This window comes from Suncus etruscus, chromosome 14, assembly GCF_024139225.1.
Source record: "Suncus etruscus isolate mSunEtr1 chromosome 14, mSunEtr1.pri.cur, whole genome shotgun sequence".
Lineage (NCBI taxonomy): Eukaryota > Metazoa > Chordata > Mammalia > Eulipotyphla > Soricidae > Suncus > Suncus etruscus.
The window spans coordinates 78,691,928-78,707,753 of NC_064861.1; the positions used below are offsets into that span (position 1 = coordinate 78,691,928).

Sequence of the window (15,826 nt, forward strand, 5' to 3'; positions counted from 1 at the left end):
GAGCTGCACATGTAGATAGCCAGTAGACCCATATAAAATATGCTTGTCATCACTGATCATTAGGGACATATGAATTAATATCACAAGGAAAAGGAAAAAACACCAAAAAGGGGGGCAGAAAGATAGCATGGAGGTAGGGCATTTGCCTTGTATGCAGAAAAATGGTGGTTCGAATTCCAGCATCCCATATGGTCCCCCTAGCCTGCCAGGAGCGATTTCTGAGCATAGAGCCAGGAGTTACCCCTGAGTGCTGCCAGGTGTGGACCCCCCAAAAGACAAAATAAAACAACAAAAACCTAAAATCACAAGGAGATGAGGTTTTTGTCCTGGTAAAATAATTGGATATTTCATTCCAAGAAAACTTACTTTTTCTTTATGTCTTGCAAGTCTGTCTGGGTTGATTTATCTTTGTCTCATCCAAGAATTATAAATCATGCCAATGCCAAAGCCAGTTGTTTTGCCTCCACTAGAATGGGTTCTGAATATAAGCACAAAGAGGAAATCTGGAAGGGTCTTGTACATCTTTGCTAGATTTTTTTCCCCAGAATTGTGTTTTAGGTTCTTTTGCTTTCCCAGGGTGAAGAACATAGAAGACCATTTGTATCTTCTGAATTTGCCTAGTCCTGAACTTGCTGGTCAGATTTACTGTATGTGAAGGCAGTAGACCTTCAGATGCAGCGAGTTTTGTATTCTGATTTGAGAAAATGACTAGGATGCTTTTGTGGGTCAGAAGTATATTTAAATTGACTTAGTATCATTTTGTTTTGGGCCACAACCAGCAGTGCTTAGGCTTACTCCTAGCTTTGTGTCCAAGGATCACTGCTGGAGAATGCCGTACCAAATGGGGTACCAGGGATCAAACCTGGATTAGCTGTGTACAACACAAGCACCCTATTCTCTGCAAGATCTCTCCAGCCTGTAGAAGAAGGGTTTGGGGATATTAATATCTGTTAGATTAGCCAGGTACCATCCTATTCAGGATATGTTTGTTACTCATTGGTCGGAAGCACCTTAATGCTTCAGTCCTGCTGCAGCAAGAGTTCAGGATCCCCAAATTTGGGTCAGTGGGGTTGGGGAGGAAGAAGCACAAGGAGAATCTAATTGCAGGAATGACTTCCATTTTATTGCTCAAAGTGTCTATCTTTTATATGCTGTATTTTGGCTTACAGTCGCAGGTTTATTTACATAGTGGGGAGAAAGTAACATAGAAAAACAATGGTTGGGGCCGGGCGGTGGCACTGGAGGTAAGGTGCCTGCCTTACCTGCGCTAGCCTAGGAGACGGACCTCGGTTCGATCCCCCGGCGTCCCATATGGTCCCCCCAAGCCAGGAGCGACTTCTGAGCGCATAGCCAGGAGTAACCCCTGAGTGTTACCGGGTGTGGCCCAAAAACAAAAAAAAAAAAAAAAAAAAAAAAAAAAAAAAAAGAAAAACAATGGTTTACATTGGCCTACCTCCTGGACTTAGAACAGACAGAAGTGCTCAGTACAATGATTAAATTTAGTCAATAGTTTACAAGAACTTGTTGGAAAAAGATTAAGCACAGGCTTTACACAAGTCAAATAAAATAATTTCCCATTCCATACTTCGGAGTCTTTAATAGGGTCAGTCAGAGCTTTCATAATATCCCTTTTTTAATAGGATAAAAAATGATATTTCATAATCCTTTTTTTTTCTATTTAAGTAATGCTTAATCAGCTTAGCACGTTTTTATTTGTCTTATGAGGTTGCTCTTTTGTTCACTAAGCACCATTCAGGTTTACTACATCTGATTCGCTGCCGTAATAACAAATCCTTAAATCTTTTATGCCTATCTTTAATGTTTATTCGCCATTGTCCACCTGGGCTGTGAGCTCCTGTGAATGCTAATGGATCATCGGGTACCTTTTGCATGCTATTCTTGCCTTTTTTGGGTGTGTGCCAGATGACCTTTAATCACATGGGCAGTGAGTGACCCATGTGTTATGACCATATTTGGTCATAACAATAGATATAGTGGCTTTCCTGATTGGGGAGATAAGGGGGCTTTTTTTTGGGGGGGGTCACACCCGGCGGTGCTTAGGGGTTACTCCTGGCTATCGGCTCAGAAAAAGCTCCTGGCAGACACTGGGGACCATATGGGACACCGGGATTCGAACCAACCACCTTTGGTCCTGGATCGGCTGCTTGCAAGTCAAACGCCGCTGTGCTATCTCTCCGGGCCCAAGGGGGCTTTTTTAAAAGACCAGGTTTTCTCCTAGTAGTTAGGATTTCCAGAGTCAGATGCTTGGAATTTCAAAAGCCTAGTATGGCTACTGAATAATTGTCTGTTTATATTTTTGTAGCTCATCCATGAACTTTCTAAGGGTCTCATATGGCTTAAAAACTTTTGTGAGGGGCTGGGAAGGTGGCTCTAGAGGTAAGGTATTTGCCTTGCAAGCGCTAGCGTAGGACAGACCTCGGTTTGATCCCCTGGCGTCCCATATGGTCCCCCCAAGCCAGGGGCGATTTTTGAGCGCATAGCCAGGAGTAACCCCTGAGCATCAAATGGGTGTGGCCCCAAAACAAAGAAACAAAAAATAGCCTAAGATTTGTTACTTCCTTATGTCATGCCTGGCAAATCAGAACCATCAGGTAAGGGGGGTTGGAAGTAGAAACCCTGAGACTTCTGCTAATCCATTAATAGTGTTTACTGCTAAGCTTAAAGAGGAAAATCCAGGGACCAGAGCGATAGCACAGTGGTAAGGTGTTTGCCTTGCAAGCAGCTGACTTGGACTACAGTTCGATCCCCAGTGTCCCATATGGTCCCCCAAGCCAGGAGCAATTTTGAGCACCATAGCCAGGAGTAACCCCTGAGCATCACCAGGTGTGGCCTCCAAACAAACAAAAACAAAAGCAAACAAAAAATATAATTATGGGCTGGAGCGGTGGTGCAAGCAGTAAGGTGTCTGCCTTGCCTGTGCTATACTAGGACGGACCACAGTTTGATCGCCTCTGTCCCATATGGTCCTCCAAGCCAGAAACGATTTCTGAGTGCATAGCCAAGAGAACCCCTGAGCATCACCGGGTGTGACCAAAATAAAAAAAAAAAAAAAAAGGAAGGAGGAAAATCTAGTGTTAACCCTTGAAATTCAGGGCAGAAAGTTTGAAGGAATATTTAACTCTGCAGTGGAAGTATCTGTCATCACATTAAATTTTTGACTGCATAACTGGGCATTGCAAGAAATGCCCAGAAGAAATAGGGGCATTTTGCCTCCAGATTCTGTTCACCAGAGTGCTAGGTTTTTGAAGTGTATAGAACCAGAAATTCAACAGGCTTTTTTTTTTTTTTTTTTTTTTTTTTTTGGGTTTTTGGGCCACACCCGGTAATGCTCAGGGGTTACTCCTGGCTATGTGTTCAGAAGTTGCTCCTGGCTTGGGGGACCATATGGGACACCGGGGATCAAACCTCGGTCCGTCCAAGGCTAGCGCAGGCAAGGCAGGCACCTTACCTTCAGCGCCATCGCCCGGCCCCGGCTTTTTTTTTTTAAACCACACATAGCTCTAATTTCAGTGAACGTCTGGGGGCACAATTTGCATAAGCAATGGAGGTCAGAATATCACATCCTTGCCCAGACCTCTCTCATTTCACATGTTTTGCCTTATCACCCAGTCCCCTCAAGCACACCAACTCAGAGGTTTCACTCTGAGGGCCACTGGATGACAGACTCCAGAACCCGTTCCAGAATGGGTTAGTGTTACAAGTAGCGGCTAGTCAGTAGCACAAAACTAGTACTGAGAAATTTAATCAACAAACAGCTGAGACTAGGACATTAAAACTTCCTTTTCTGAATGGAACTCTTTAATATTTGTAATAAGGAAGCAATCAGGTAGTTGGAGACATTTTTTTTCTAAAAATTTTATTATTTCGGGCCACAGCCAGTGACCTCAGGGGTCACTCCTGGCTATACGTTTAGGAAATCGCTCCTGTTCTCTCTCCTGCCTCCTGGACCCCAAAGTTACCCCTGGTCGCCTGCCCAGAGAGCCAGCAAGGAGGGATCCGGGCGAGCAGTTTAAGGGGGACACTAGGCCTCTCCCATCCTGCACGGGGGATGGGGGGACTGGTGAACTTCCAGCTTCCAGCATAATTAAGGATCCAAACTCCTCTCCTGGAGAATAGCTACTTTGTTTTTCTGTTTAGGGGCCATACCCAGAAATGTTCAGGATTACACCTGGCTCCCTGTGCTCAAAGATCATTTCTGGTGAACTTGAGACTACTTAGGGTACTAAGGATCGAACCTGGGTTTTTCTCCCACAAGGCAAGTGCCCTTCCAATTGTGCTCTCTCTCCAGCCCTGAGACAGTTGTTTTCTTTTCCAATCTTCCTATCTTTTTCTTCGTTTGCAGCGAAGATGGTGGATATGGGCAGAGGCTGTTGGATTTTCCAGTGGTGGCTGTGGGTGGACTTGGCCAGGCCCATCCCCATTATGAACGTATTCCAGAGTTTTCAGTCTATAGTCTGGTCTAACTGTCCTCCTCCCCACTCTTCGATAGTGTTTTTTGAATTTGTGGGGAGGGTGATATTTGTCTGCTTTATCCAAAGTGTTGAATGTGTTTTTTTTTCCCAATTTTTAGCTAGCTCTCCTTTAGTTATAATTTGTATTCCTTTGAAACAGGATGCCATTCTTTTTATTTGTTATATTTTGTTTTGGGGCCACACCCAGTGGCACTTGGGTTACTCCTGTCTTTGTGCTCAGGGATCATTCCTGTCAGGCTCCGGGGACAATATGGGATAGCTGGGATCACATTAAGGTCAGCCGCATGCTAGGAAAATGCTCTCCCCCCCTGTGCTATCACTCTGGCCCCAGGATGTCATTCTTTTTTTTGTGGGGGGGTTGGTTTTTTGGGTAACACCCGGCAGCGCTCAGGGGTTCCTCTTGGCTACACGCTCAGAAATTGCTCCTGGCAGGCTCGGGGATCGTGTGGGATGCTGGGATTTGAACCACCGTCCTTCTGCATACAAGGTGCAAACTCCTTACCTCCATGCTATCTCTTCAGCCCCAGGATGTCATTCTTAATGGTAATGGATTTGTTCATGAAACTTTGTCACGATTGGAACCAAAATGGCCCTGATCTTCCCTGCTGCCTTCTCTTCTCTTTTTTGCTGCTGCTGCTATTGCCTTGACCTGGCTCACACATACCTTGACTGCAGGGCCTGCCTGCTTTGTCATGTTTGTGATGTCTCTTGGTGATGTTGCTCACTGAAGGTAGTTCTTCCTCGAATAGATGCTCCTGCTATGGTTCATGCTGTTTATCTGTGCTGTGCTCATTGGAGACCACACATTATACTCTTGACTGCCCTGAAAGTGTGGAATGCACTAGAGCCACCCACAGGACAGAGTCACCCAACACATGTGACACCTGGTTGAACGTGCCTTGATGCTTGCAGTGCAGGTGTTTCTAGCTGCCAGCTAGTCCCCTCGGACCCAGCTGTTCATTATAAAAATGTTCAATTGTTCAGAAAAATGGAAAGAATACTAATGCAAGCACCTGCATTCCTGCCAGCTGGTACCTGGGACACGAAGCCTGTATTGTCACAGCTTTAGACACGTTCAGTGGGCACCATTAGAAACTCGGTTTTGAAAACCATGGATATTTGTCAGATTTGCATTCTGATCATACATGTGTATGTTTCTGTGTGGAAATCATCAAAAGATGATAAAAAAAAAAACATCAAAAGATGACAAGGCACGTTCAGAGTAGTCTGGTTTTCATTGCTGTCTCTTCTGCTGCATTCCTGGCTTCCAATCTGGTAGTGATAATGTTTTTTTTTTTTTTTCTGCAACCTTTTAAAAATATGATCAAATTTTCTTCTTATGAGAGACACAGATTACTTTAAACATTATCTTGATTCTTCCTTTTGTATGTTACTCTGGATATTTTCAAACTTCAGAAACTAGAGATTGAGAGTCTAATAATCTATTGTTTTGCTTTTCACATAAAAACTACATATTGGGGCCAGAGGGATAGTTCAGGGCTTAAGTTACAGAGGTTACTTCCCATCCCAGTGTGATTTCTGGTGCTTCCTAGAAAGACAGCCAGCCAGAGAATCTCCAGAGTACTGCTGGGATAGCCTAAGTAGCCTGGGTGATCTAAGCCCTGCAGGACTAGAGTACCCTTGGTCTCTGGTGTTGGACCATTGATCCAACTGAGCAAGAGTCACAAATAACTTTGAGTGACCCTAAGGTCCACCAGAACATAATTTGGGAGGCTCAAAGGACAAAAGAGAAAAATAAATGACATGTTATTGTTTACTTGCTTCTGAATTTTACTTCTCCCCTGGCCCTGCCCAGTTTTATAATTGACATTGTGTAAATTTAAGAGGGAACAGTGTTGTGATTTGTACGTATCAAGTGCCTTTAGTTCTGGGTCTGACTATTTACAGTAGAAGCGGTCACGGATTTCCGGGGCTGGAGTGATAGTACAGTGAGTAGGGTGCCTGCCTTGTACATAGCTGATCCATCTTCAATCCTCAGCATCCCATATTGTCCCCTGAGCACAGACTAGGAGTAAGTCAGGTCTGGTTCAAAAACCAAACCAGGGCCCGGAGAGATAGCACAGCGGCGTTTGCCTTGCAAGCAGCCGATCCAGGACCAAAGGTGGTTGGTTCGAATTCTGGTGTCCCATATGGTCCCCCGTGCCTGCCAGGAGCTATTTCTGAGCAGACAGCCAGGAGTAACCCCTGAGCATCGCCGGGTTTGGCCCAAAAACCAAAAAACAAAGAAACAAACATACAAAACAAAAAACAAACCAAACTCCCCACCCCCAAAGTCAAGAATTTGCTAAATCGCTTATTTAGAACACTACCATGACTCTAAGATTTGTTTTTTGTTTTTAATGATTTCTTACTTTTAAATTATGTATTTTGTTTATATTTCAACTTCTTTACAGATTGAAGATCCAGGTTGCTTTTGGGTTATTATAAAGGGATGTAGTCCCTTTTTAGATCATGAAGTTGACTACAAAAAACTAAATAGTGCCATGAACAAGTTCTATAATGGCATGTGTCAAGACACAGAAGTAAAGCCACTGGTGTTGGAAGAAGGTCAGGTATGTATCTAAATGTGCATTTAAGAATGTATGTGTTGGGGCCGGAAAGATAGCATGGAGGTAAGGCATTTGCCTTGCATGCAGAAGGACGGTGGTTCGAATCCCGGCATCCCATATAGTCCCCTGTGCCAGCTAGAAGTGATTTCTGAGCTTAGAGCCAGGAGTGACCCCCGAGCGCTGCCGGTGTGACCCCAAAACCAAAAAAAAAAAAAAAAAAAGAATGTGTGTGTTGAGTGAGCCCCTATTCAAAATAGAGACTATTTGGACAGTGAGAATGACAAAAGTTCTTAGACCAATTTCATGTTCATAAACATTGCTTGTGTTAGCTTCTCGTGGGAGCGCAAGGTATCTACCTAGGAATCTTGGGATGGGAAGTGAGTGAGAGGCTACTGCAGTGTCTTCTCCTTTCCAGAGAGGATGGTAAAGGGTCTTAATCTGGGGCCAGTGGCTCCCTCTGGTGGCTTTAGTCAACACTTGTTCCTTTCTTTTCTTACAAGATCTTTTTGTTGCTTCTTGTTCCTTTCTTTAAACCTCAGCGGCCACATGCACTGTGACTGTCCAGGCTAACACCATTTCCAGAAGAGATAAAGCAGAAGACTTTGAGATTCTTGGGATCAGGGAGATGGCTCTGAGGGCTGGAGTGCAAGTTTATTAAATGGGAGCCCCCGGTTGAGCCCTGACACTGCAGGGTCTCTGAAATAAGATGAGAATCAGTCCCCTCCTTTCCTCCTCCCCACTCCAAAAACATACATTCTTTGTGAGCAGTAATTTGAATTTGTTTTAATTTCTTCTCTCTGAAAAATAGTTGATGGTATAAATAAATTTTTTTCATATGATTGACTTGTTGAAGAAACAAAACCAGTCTAGTTATCTTTTTAATGTCCCTTTGGGATCATTTCGTTGTTTCCTAGTAGTGTTACCTTTTTTGTCTTGTGTTTTCCATAGACTGTTGCGTAGGTTTTTTTCCTTTGGTTTGTGGTGCCAGAGGTCATGCTCAGACTCTTGAGCCTGAGCTTGGACCCTGCAAGATCGACAGTATTCCATTAAAAACCCCTGGTCTTCGCTTCTTCTTTTCTTCCAAAATGATTGGCATTGGGATTTTTTCTTGTATTGGATTTGGAAGTGATCGATTTTGGTGATGTAAGTTAAGGTTCATCTGTATTCCGAGGTCACTGCCTGGTCTCTTTTCATGGAGTTACTCGTAAGCTTTACATGTAGTGTAAAGCCCCTGGTGTCCGCCTCCCAGGCCACTCCTGCATGAAATGTGCAATCACTGTTTTCCATTCTGTGGACTGGAATCCTCCAGGAGAGAACTTTCCTTCATCTTTTAGGACTGTGTTTACCTCTGACATAAATTCAATTTGTATAGGAGATAGAATAATTGTTTGATTCTTTCCCATATCTTTCCCAGACCTATTTGTTTAGAGATTTGTACCTCCTGATCTTCCTTAGTATCAAGGTGTTCTGACTTTTTATTTATCTCTCTCTTTTTATTTTTCTTTCACTTTTGAGGCCTTAGTTTTGGTCCTTGATGTTATTCCGTTTATCTTTTCTCTAGGACCTCCTACATCCTGAATCCTGTGGTTTCACAGACATCCAGATTACCCCATTTTTGGCTAGTGAAAGTTCTAATCTTACAGTTGATTCATTGTATTAGTTATTCACATCATAAAACACCTCAGGCTGCTTGGATTGAAGCATTAAATAGGCATCCCCCCTCAACTTTTGCAGAGTTTCTCTTATACTCTCTTGCATTGACTCTGGTTATGAAGAGGTTATTAAGAGCCCTCCCCTGCAGAAAGGCTGCATCATATTCCCACATTCGAGTTCGGAGGGTAGGAATCTTTTCTGGCCCTCTCCTTCCCCTGACACTGCCTTCCTCACTGGGTCTGGCTCCACATACACCACCTGTGGTCAGTATATGGGCCAACACCTGTGCTTGGCTGTGAGTGGGCAGCCCCGTGGGACAGTCATCGTGATGTCAAATGTTGTCACTTCAGCAGGGCATTCTGGGTTGTGGCTGCAGATCTTTGTATATTCAGTCATTTAGCAGCAGGTGTAAAGACTTTACAACAGCCACAACTGTCCATGTGTGGGAACATGGCAGTCAGCAGGCACACTTTCCTGGAGCTGCCCCCAACTCTGGCATCCTGCCCCGGATGCAGTTCCCTCGGAGTCTGGCCCATGCTTGACATTCTTTTAGAAGCCTTGTGTTCTGACCCCAAAGGACTGTGGTAATGTGATTTTTCTTATTTTTTTTTAAAATCAGAGAATGCTTTCAAAAGGAGTTAATGGATCACAGTAGGAAAAATAAAGAAATGGAATGCAGGTGACCTCTGGTGACAGAGGTTCATTTTCCGGCAAACAGTGTAGTGGGGCAGGGCCATCCTCCTTGCATCTCTTTCCTTTCTGTTAAAGTGTTGTTATTTATCATCTGAATAGATATTTGAACATTGGCATTTATCCCTATAGATGTATCTGTGCATTCAAGCTAGTACTGCATCTTAGGCAATTTGCTGCATTTTAAAATGAGTGGGTATGTCTCTATTTTAGGGAAGCAGAGTTGCCCTATTACACTGTCTTCCAGAGACTCCATCCCTGAACCTTTCAGCCCATCTTGATTACATAAGCTTTACATTTTGGAAATGTCAAGTTGGCAGAAATATTACAAAGACAGTACCGCCAAGTCCCACCCTGCTCTCAGCCCCATCTTTATTCATTGCACCTGTTGCCATACAGAGCTGTGTGAGAATTTGAGAGCTGCTCCCTCACTTACTCCCATGATGTGATCCCCATTTCCTTGGCTCCTAGTGATGTTTTTCTAGTCTAGGTGTCCATCTCAGATTCCAAATTGCATTTAATTTAATTTCTTGACGACTTCCGGCCTGTTAACATTGGATTTTTCTTTTTAAATTTCAGGTCTGTGTGGTTTATTGTCAGGAACTAAAATGCTGGTGCAGGGCTATTATTAAGTCAATTGTGTCATCAGCTGATCATTATCAGGCAGAGTGCTTCCTGGTGGATTTTGCCAAGTACATTCCAGTAAAATTGAAAAAGTATGTATTTTTGCTATTTTCATGAGACATATGTCAGGGTTTTTTTTGGGCTTTGTTTTTGGGGTCATCTCCTGTGGTATTCAGAAGTTCTTCCTGGCTGTGCTCAGGGGATCATATGGAACTTGGAGAATCAAACCCAGGCTACATGCAAGTCAAGCACCTTACCCAATGTACTATTTCTCTGGCCCCAACACAGATATCAGTTTTTTAAGGGTTGTGTCAATTTTTAAACGAAGAGAATAGAAGTCAAAAGTAGAATTCTCCTTAACATCAAGAAGGGAAGTTAGGGGTTGAGGAGGGACAGAGTTACAGTACAGTGGGTAAGGTGCCTGTCTTGAATGTGGCCATCCTGAGTTCAATCTGAGCATCCTATATGGTGCCCAAGTATTGCCAGGAGTAATTACTATGTGCAGAGCAAGGAATCCCTGAGCACATCCAGGTATGGCCCAACTCTCCACCTCCCCAAATAAAGACAAGAGAAAATTGGACTTTATTATTATTTTTAAAGAAGGAGGAGGGTGGGAAGACTCAAAGGTTTTAACTTCTTGCACTGAAATTGGAGCAAGTGTCCTAGAGGAGGGTGTGGCTTCGGGCCTGCCAGCAGGCAGCAAAAGGAAAGGCTCCTAGTCTCTGCAGAAAAGGGGCTTTTGTTGTATGACACCAGCTGGGTTGCTGAGATCAAAGCATTATTCAAGGATCCTTTCCTGACTGTCACAGAAAATGTGGAGACAGTTTAGTGAGAGTCCTCACTGGTTTAGAGTCACTATTCTTTAAAAAACACTGTTTGGGGGCTGGATCTATAGTATAGTGTGTAGGGCATTTATTTTGCATGTGGCTGACTCAGGTTTGATCCCCAGCATATGGTCCCCAGAGCACCATGGAGAGTAATTCCTAAATGAACAGCCTGGAGTAACCCCTGAGCACTTCTGGGAGTGGCCTTAAAACAACAACAACAACAAACAACAACAATAACAACAAAATAAACCCCACTGTCTTGGTGTTTGTGGTCATTTGTTCATAGTTCCTTGTTCCTGAGTAAGAGTATAACAGTCCAATAACTAAGCATAATGACCCTTTCAAAACAGTTACAATAACAGATTTGTCTTTACTAGAAAAACTAAAATGCTTTATTAGTATTTTATTAATTTTCTCCACTTCCTTGCCATTGTGTTTTACTGCCAAAGATGTGTTTTTCTCTTTTTCTCTTTCTCCTATTTTTGTTATTATTGTTTGGGGCCACATCAGTCCTCAGAGGTTACTCCTGGATCTACACTCAGGAATTATTTCTGGTGGTACTTGGGGATCATAAAGGATTCCGGGGTTTGAACCTGGGTCAGCCACATCTAAGACACATTACCCTCTGGCCCTCCTGTACTACTTTTGAAAGGAATAGTAAAATTTCTTTAAATCCCCATCAGTTTTTGTTCCTTTGGGCAAATGTACCTGATCACTTATACTGTTATTAGAAACAAAAATAATCTGGGGAGCCGGAGTGGTGGCACAAGCCACAAGGCGTCTATCTGCCTTGCTCGCACTAGCCAAGGACGGACTGCAGTTTGATCCCGTGACGTCCCAAATGGTCCCCCAAGCTAGGAGCGATTTCTGAGCACATAGCCAGGAGTAACCCGTGAGTGTCACCGGGTGTGGCCCAAAGACAAAAAAAAAAAATTGGGTTTTGTGTTTTTTTTTAATGTTAAATATGTTGAATATAGGTATGCTTTTAAAATGTCGTTCCAATTTTTCTACATAATGGAATTATTTCTGTTTCACTATTAAGCATCCGAGTTGCAATGGAAAGTTTTTTGCAGCTTCCCTACAGAGCAAAGAAATTCAGATTATATTGCACAAAGCCTGTTACCTTACATATTGACTTTTGTGAAGACAGTGCTGGAATTGTGTAAGTATGGCTTTTAATGGAGGGAGGAACATGTATATTTAAAATATCTCTTAAGAAAGGCAAAGCAATTTCCAGGGTCCTTCAGGAGCTATATTTGGGCTCAGTGTGTATTAAACCTGGCCACACAGAAGAATTACTGCCACAGCCCCATTTTCTGAGGTTGAGATGAAGGGTGAAGGGGCGAGGGGTATAGCCTGAAGTCTGAGCTCCCCCTACCTTCTAAATAGAAAAAGTGAGGACCTGGAAAGAGAATCATTACTGAGCATCAGGTCAGGGAGCATCCAAACAGTACCTGAGGCCCCTTCTCCAGCACTGATTCCTCTCCTGCAGGGCATGGAACCCAATCTGCCTTGCACTGGGAGACCTTTTTCAATGGTGTTATCCACACCTATGTGTGGCACTTGTATTAAATATAGATCATGGACTCTTCTTGTAAATGGCATGTAAGAAGGTTTAGGAGGACTGGACTGCAAGTTTTGCATGTACAGGACCCATATTTGAGTTCCCACTGGTATAATTTTCTCTAAGTACCACCAGCCCCCAAGCACCACAAGCTGTGCCCCATCAAAACAAAGGAAAGGCAAATACAGATAAATCCATATAAAACACAAGAATGTATAGATGTAGCTCATACATGCTAGCCCCTGCCCTGGCCCCTATTTCTTAGTATTTGGCCACTTTGCCTGTAGTATAGTTCAGGACAGTTTAGTGTGAGTCCTCGCTGGCTTCAGGGTCACTGTTCTTTAGAAAACACTATCTTGGGACCAGATCTATAGCATAGTGGCTAGGGCATTTGCCTTGCCAAACTAACGTGGGTTTGGCAGTCGGCAGTACTGCACCAGGGTATGACTTTGGCCTTTGCTGTCTTAAACAGGCATTACCTGGGCCTCTCAGGACAATGTAGTCCTCCCACATTGTCAGTGATCAACTTTGATCTCCAGTCCATGCCATGTGGAACTAAGTTCCTGTACTTCTTTCTTCCAGGCTGCACTAATAGAATCTCTTGATGCCATGTCATGTGGAACTAAGTTCCTGTACTTCTTTCTTTTGGGCTACACTAGTAGAATCTCTTAAAAAACAGCTGTAGAAACTATGATAACAGAATTAGAGACATACTCCAGCGGATAAGGCCTTGCACATTGGCCTGGCACATGACCAATCCCATATGGTTCTACAGCACTACCAGGAGTGATCCCTGAGTGTAGAGTCAGAACCATCCCCAGGCATTTGCTGGGTATGGCCCTCAAACCATACAACGAAAAGCACAAGAAACTATGGTAATGCTAATTTAAATGAGAGGAGGTATTGGTAACTTTATGGCTTCCTTCTTGGGCTTGATGGATTTGCTGGAATGACTCCCAAAACTCAGAAACATTTTATTTACTAGAACACAAGTTTTATTATCAAGGAACATCCAGTTTTCAGAGTTGCCCAGTGTTAGGTTTTATGAGAAGGTACAGAGCTTCCATGCTCTCCCCAAACCATGCTTTATGAATAATCTCCCTCCCATGCATGATTTCCCTCCCTTTGAGTTTTTATGGTGACCTCATTACTTTTTGTGAAATTGACATTTTGAGACCTCGGATCATACTTCACTCCTTCATCCTTAAGGGCTTTGCAGAAATCATGTCATTATCACAAGAGAAGATTCTGTCCAATTCTTTTCAGTTAGGAAATTTTACCAGTGTGTATTATCTTAAAATTTATTTTGAAGGTACCAGGACCAAACAGTCATATGAACATTGAGTGGAAATAAAAAATGATCAGATTTACACACCAAGCCCAAAGTCAATGACAACAGAATCAATACCCAATCTACAAGCTATTCACAGAGGGGACCAGTTACACTAACAGTCCTTGGGACAAATGAGGGAGATATGGGATGCATGCTGGGAATGGGTGGAGGGAGGACAAACACTGGTGGTGGGAATGACTTTGATTGATTGTCACTATGTACCTTAAATATTACTGTGAAAAATTCGTAATTCACTTTGGTCACAATAAAATCTATTTTAAAAATTTATTTTGGGGGCCGGAGAGATAGCGTGGAGGTAAGGCATTTGCCTTGCATGCAGAAGGATGGTGGTTCAAATCCCAGCATCCCATATGGTCAGTGGCTCAAATCCTGACATCCCATTTGGTCCCCCAAGCCTGCTAGGAGCGATTTCTGAGCATAGAGCCAGGAGTAACCCCTGAGAACTGCCGGGTATGACCCAAAAACAAAAGAACAAAAAAAATTATTTTGAATCATTGTGAGATACCGTTACAAAGTTTTCGTGATTGAGTTTCAGTTATACAATATCTAATATTCCAGTGCACATTTCCTGCCACCATTCTCCCCAATTTGTTTCCAGTCCCCCCCACTTGCCTGCCTCTGGCAGATATTTTCTTCTCTCTCTCTCTCTCTCCCTCTCTCCCTCTCTCCCTCTCTCCCTCTCTCCCTCTCTACCTCTACCTCTCCCTCTCTCCCTCTCCCCCCCTCTTTCTCTCCAATTTTTCCTTTTTAAATGTTGGTTTGCAGTATGGATACTGAAGGAATATCATGCATATCACTTTATCTCCTTTTAGCACCCACTTGATCAGGTAGATCCTTCTCTGTCCCAACTGCACTCTCCACTTTTGAATCCCACTGATTGTAAGAGTTTGGTACCTGACACAAGGGAGAAAGGCTACATACACATCTATTTCTTTTTTATTAATCTTAGTATCACACATGCTAGAGAAGATGACAGAGAAAGATGGGAAACAGTGAAAAGGTGTTGGCAGAATGAGTATAGGAGCTAGTTGTGATTGGCCTTTTTTTGACCCCTTTCAGAATGACCCTTTTCAGAATATTGGTTTCATCAGAGCCTATGGAACCTGTGCTCTATGACAGCCTTTAGTTTAGGATCCTACTTCAAGCAGCTAAAATCATTTTGTGGCCGAGTAGAGGTAATTGGGGATAGTCCCATTGGGCCATATATAAACTGGTGTTGGGCCTAGTTCCCTCCAGGTAGTCCTTGGAAGGAACCTGACTTGCCCACACACTAGGCAGGAAGCCATGGTGAGAAGAACCTATTGTGGGTTACAGACTCCTCACCCCAGAGTAGAGTCATGAGCTCTATCCCTATTCATGCCTAGCATAGGTTTTACAGAATGATATGTATGTGCAGGCCTCAGATTGTTACTTATGCAGTTGCATCTCTTCGCTATTCCAGACCCTCCAGGAAGTGGGATAGTGCTGCCATTCAGTATTTCCAGAGTGTTATCAAAGGTATGGCAAGTGTTTATTCATGGCTGCTTGCTTGAGGATGGCATACAAAGGTTTTTTTCATCTTCTGGGGGATGAGGGGCTTGAGGTGTGCCTGCAGTTTGAGCCTCCTCACTCCTGAGTCACCTAATGTCCCCTCTACCCCTAATGTCAAAGTGCATGTGTACTCCAGTCATTGCCGGTTGAAAGTGAACATCTTATTGACCATTTTGAAATGACATGGGGCCAGTTTGAGGGGTCCCTGTGAGTTAATAATGCCCCTCTTTGAGTTTCCACAGAAGCTGCAGCCCTGAAAAGTAAGTTGACATGCACTGCATTGAACCAGTAATGGTTGAGTTGCTAGTATGAGATGACTGATGTCAGAGCACCTCTGCACTGTGCTCTGTTCTATATTGTTGACTCTAAACTAGTTTCCTTGGTGATGTGTCTAAATCCTTGCCAGTTAAGAGTCAATTAGTTGTGCTCACCTAAAACTGTAGGATAGTGGAAGGAAGTATCTGGGTGCTGCCTGCTATCAGCTGGGATCCCAGTGCCTCTCTTTTACTGTTCCTTTGACT

The 15,826-nt window shown here is 43.4% G+C and overlaps 1 protein-coding gene across 1 annotated transcript in view; it reads left to right on the forward strand.

Annotated features, from left to right (window-relative positions):
* The window catches only part of TDRD12 (tudor domain containing 12), an 84,580-nt gene that overhangs the window by 2,259 nt on the left and 66,495 nt on the right, over positions 1–15,826 (forward strand). The window contains 4 exon segments of the mRNA XM_049787445.1: positions 6,908–7,066; positions 9,986–10,122; positions 11,900–12,019; positions 15,217–15,272. Coding sequence (XP_049643402.1) covers positions 6,908–7,066; positions 9,986–10,122; positions 11,900–12,019; positions 15,217–15,272 — 472 coding nt within the window.